Below are 2,419 nucleotides of genomic sequence, written 5' to 3'. Positions count from 1 at the left end.
AATGTCCATGTTGTCCATGGAGATTGATGAAACAGCATCAACAGTTCAGAGTCGTCTTCTGAAGCATGTCTGTCTTTTCTTTCTCTACACTGATACCGGACAGCAGACCAGGAGGTTGTTAAAGTTCAGTCTCACACAGTTTCCAGTCTGAATGTCCAACAGGAGACTGACAGTAGTCCCCTGAATGGAAACGTTTCATCAGTTCTCTGGTGAGAAAGGTTAGGATCAGCAGACACTTGAGTGCCTGGAAGTGATGGAGGTCTTCTTTGTCTTCTTGATCCTCAGGATCTTCTTGATCACTTTCATCAGCTGGGTTTATAGGAGGGACATCATCTGGTCCCTGGGAGGACAGGTTAGAGGAGCTGAGGTCAGAGGTCAGATCCTCTGCAGTAGGTTCAGACAGAGGGAAAGAGAAGAAGCAAGTAGAAACCAATTACTGGTTGTTTTGTTGTTTTTCTTGTTTTTTTCTATACATATCTATTTATGAATCTTATTTTAACCTTTTGCGTAATCATACAGTTTTAGTAATTTATTATCCATCCAGTATTATGGCTCCTGTTTGTGGAACAGTTTGGCTAATTGTTTATACAGCTCTTTGAAAAGGTGCTTTATAAATAAAATTGATTAACTGATTGATTATTTTGAGGAATAAAATAATTTGTTTATTAAGATTGTGTTCTTAGACCCATTCTTCCTGAAATGAGAGGGATTTCCTCTTTAGACTGCAAACATCTTCGCAAAATCCAACAAATCAGCTTTGTGGTCGCTGTGCCTCTTAATCCTCTAAGAGGGGCTTTTATTTCTGATATAGGTCTTTAGGATTCTCTAAAGGTTTGGTTCCCTCAGTTTAGAAAACCAAAACTCAAGAAAATACCTGCCTCATTTACCGATAAGGACTTTCACTGGGTCTCTAGCCTAGAAACTTTCACTAAACAGCTGGGAAAACTGAAATATTAATTTAGGTTTAGAAGAACCTCAGACCTGATTCACATCAGAAATACTGAGCTGTGATTATATGACAAATGATAGAAAAGGCCAGATAGAGGCACCAGGTGTCAACTGTGGTAACAGAAAGTGACCTTTGACCTGCTGGTAGCTTTATTTATACTGCTAGATTGTTTTAATGTTTTATAGTTATATTATCTGGATGTTTTCTACAGTAATAGATGTTTTCTATATTGTCTGAATGTTTGATCTGTTCCCCTCCAGCTGGTTTCATGACCCATGAATTGTTCCGCTGCCACTTTAACTCCTCTGAGCTGCAGGACATTCACTACAGCTACTCCTACATCTACAACAAGGTGGAGTTCATCCAGTTCGACAGCCGTGTTGGATCCTTCGTTGGTCTGAACTCGTTTGGTGAGAAACTGGCAGCGAGATGGAACAACGGCACCGGATGGCTGAACGTCTCGAAAACCTACAGAGAGGAGATCTGCCAACCCAACGCTGAGCTCTGGTATAGATTAGTGTTAGATAGATCAGGTGAGCTCTTCACTCTGACTGATATAATCACTGATATATATATTGATATATTGATATGATCACTGGCTGGATCAGAAGGCGGTTATATATTTTACCTTTATATATAATAAAATCATATCATCTGTTTGACTCATTTAGCATGTTGCTAAAAATAACAAATCAACGACTGAGAAGCATAAATAATAATTATAATCATTCAGGTGAAGTAAAGTTTAATATAGGGTGAAGCTAAACACAATAGGTTTTTATTTAGTTGATATTTGTTGAATCTCATTTTCCAGTAACTATAATTTTATATTTTATTGAAAATCTGTGTTTGATTCTATCAGGAATTTCAGAATGATTGGAAATTTTAATATCTTGTAGTTATTTAGTATTTAAATGCCACTTTATTAAATTTGTATGTAATTTGTTTTTAATATTTTGACCTTCTTGTGAATCTGCATGTTTTATTTGCTGCTGCAGCTGAAATTCATCTGGAAAATAATATTTAATATTTTCTATTTGCAGAAGGAAATAAATTTTATTGCAACAATAAATCCATATTTATAACGACCTTTAATAGATTTGCTCTGGGTCAAAGGTCATGCAGTTACTATCAGTAAATGTTGACCTGAGCATCTCTTACTCTCCTCTTCCTGTTTCAGTGGCGCCGTCGGTCACTCTGAGCACAGTGGTGCCCCCTACTGGTGGCCCTTCCTCCATGCTGACCTGCAGCGTCTACGGCTTCTTCCCCAAACAGATCAGAGTCACCTGGATGAGAAACGGACAGGAAGTCACCTCTGATGTCACTTCCACCACCGAGCTGCCAGACGGCGCCTGGCTCTACCAGATCCACTCCAGCCTGGAGTTCAAACCCAGGTGAGACCAGGTAACACACACACCAGGTGAGACCGGGTAACACACACACCAGGTGAGACCAGGTAACACACACACC

At 39.2% G+C, this 2,419-nt stretch overlaps 1 protein-coding gene across 2 annotated transcripts in view; it reads left to right on the top strand.

Moving 5' to 3' along the window:
- LOC106947303 (HLA class II histocompatibility antigen, DRB1-9 beta chain-like) overlaps positions 1-2,419 on the top strand; it is a 14,081-nt gene that overhangs the window by 5,414 nt on the left and 6,248 nt on the right. For both annotated transcript variants that reach the window (XM_015032203.1, XM_015032202.1), the window contains exons 2-3: positions 1,210-1,482; positions 2,130-2,343. In XM_015032203.1, the coding sequence (XP_014887689.1) occupies positions 1,210-1,482; positions 2,130-2,343 (487 nt within the window). The remainder of the gene's footprint in view (positions 1-1,209; positions 1,483-2,129; positions 2,344-2,419) is intronic.

This window comes from Poecilia latipinna, unplaced genomic scaffold (genome assembly GCF_001443285.1).
Source record: "Poecilia latipinna isolate Pla-1442-1.1 unplaced genomic scaffold, P_latipinna-1.0 Scaffold233, whole genome shotgun sequence".
Lineage (NCBI taxonomy): Eukaryota > Metazoa > Chordata > Actinopteri > Cyprinodontiformes > Poeciliidae > Poecilia > Poecilia latipinna.
Note: the sequence above shows the minus strand (reverse complement) of the source record. Positions and strands in the feature narration are given on the sequence as shown.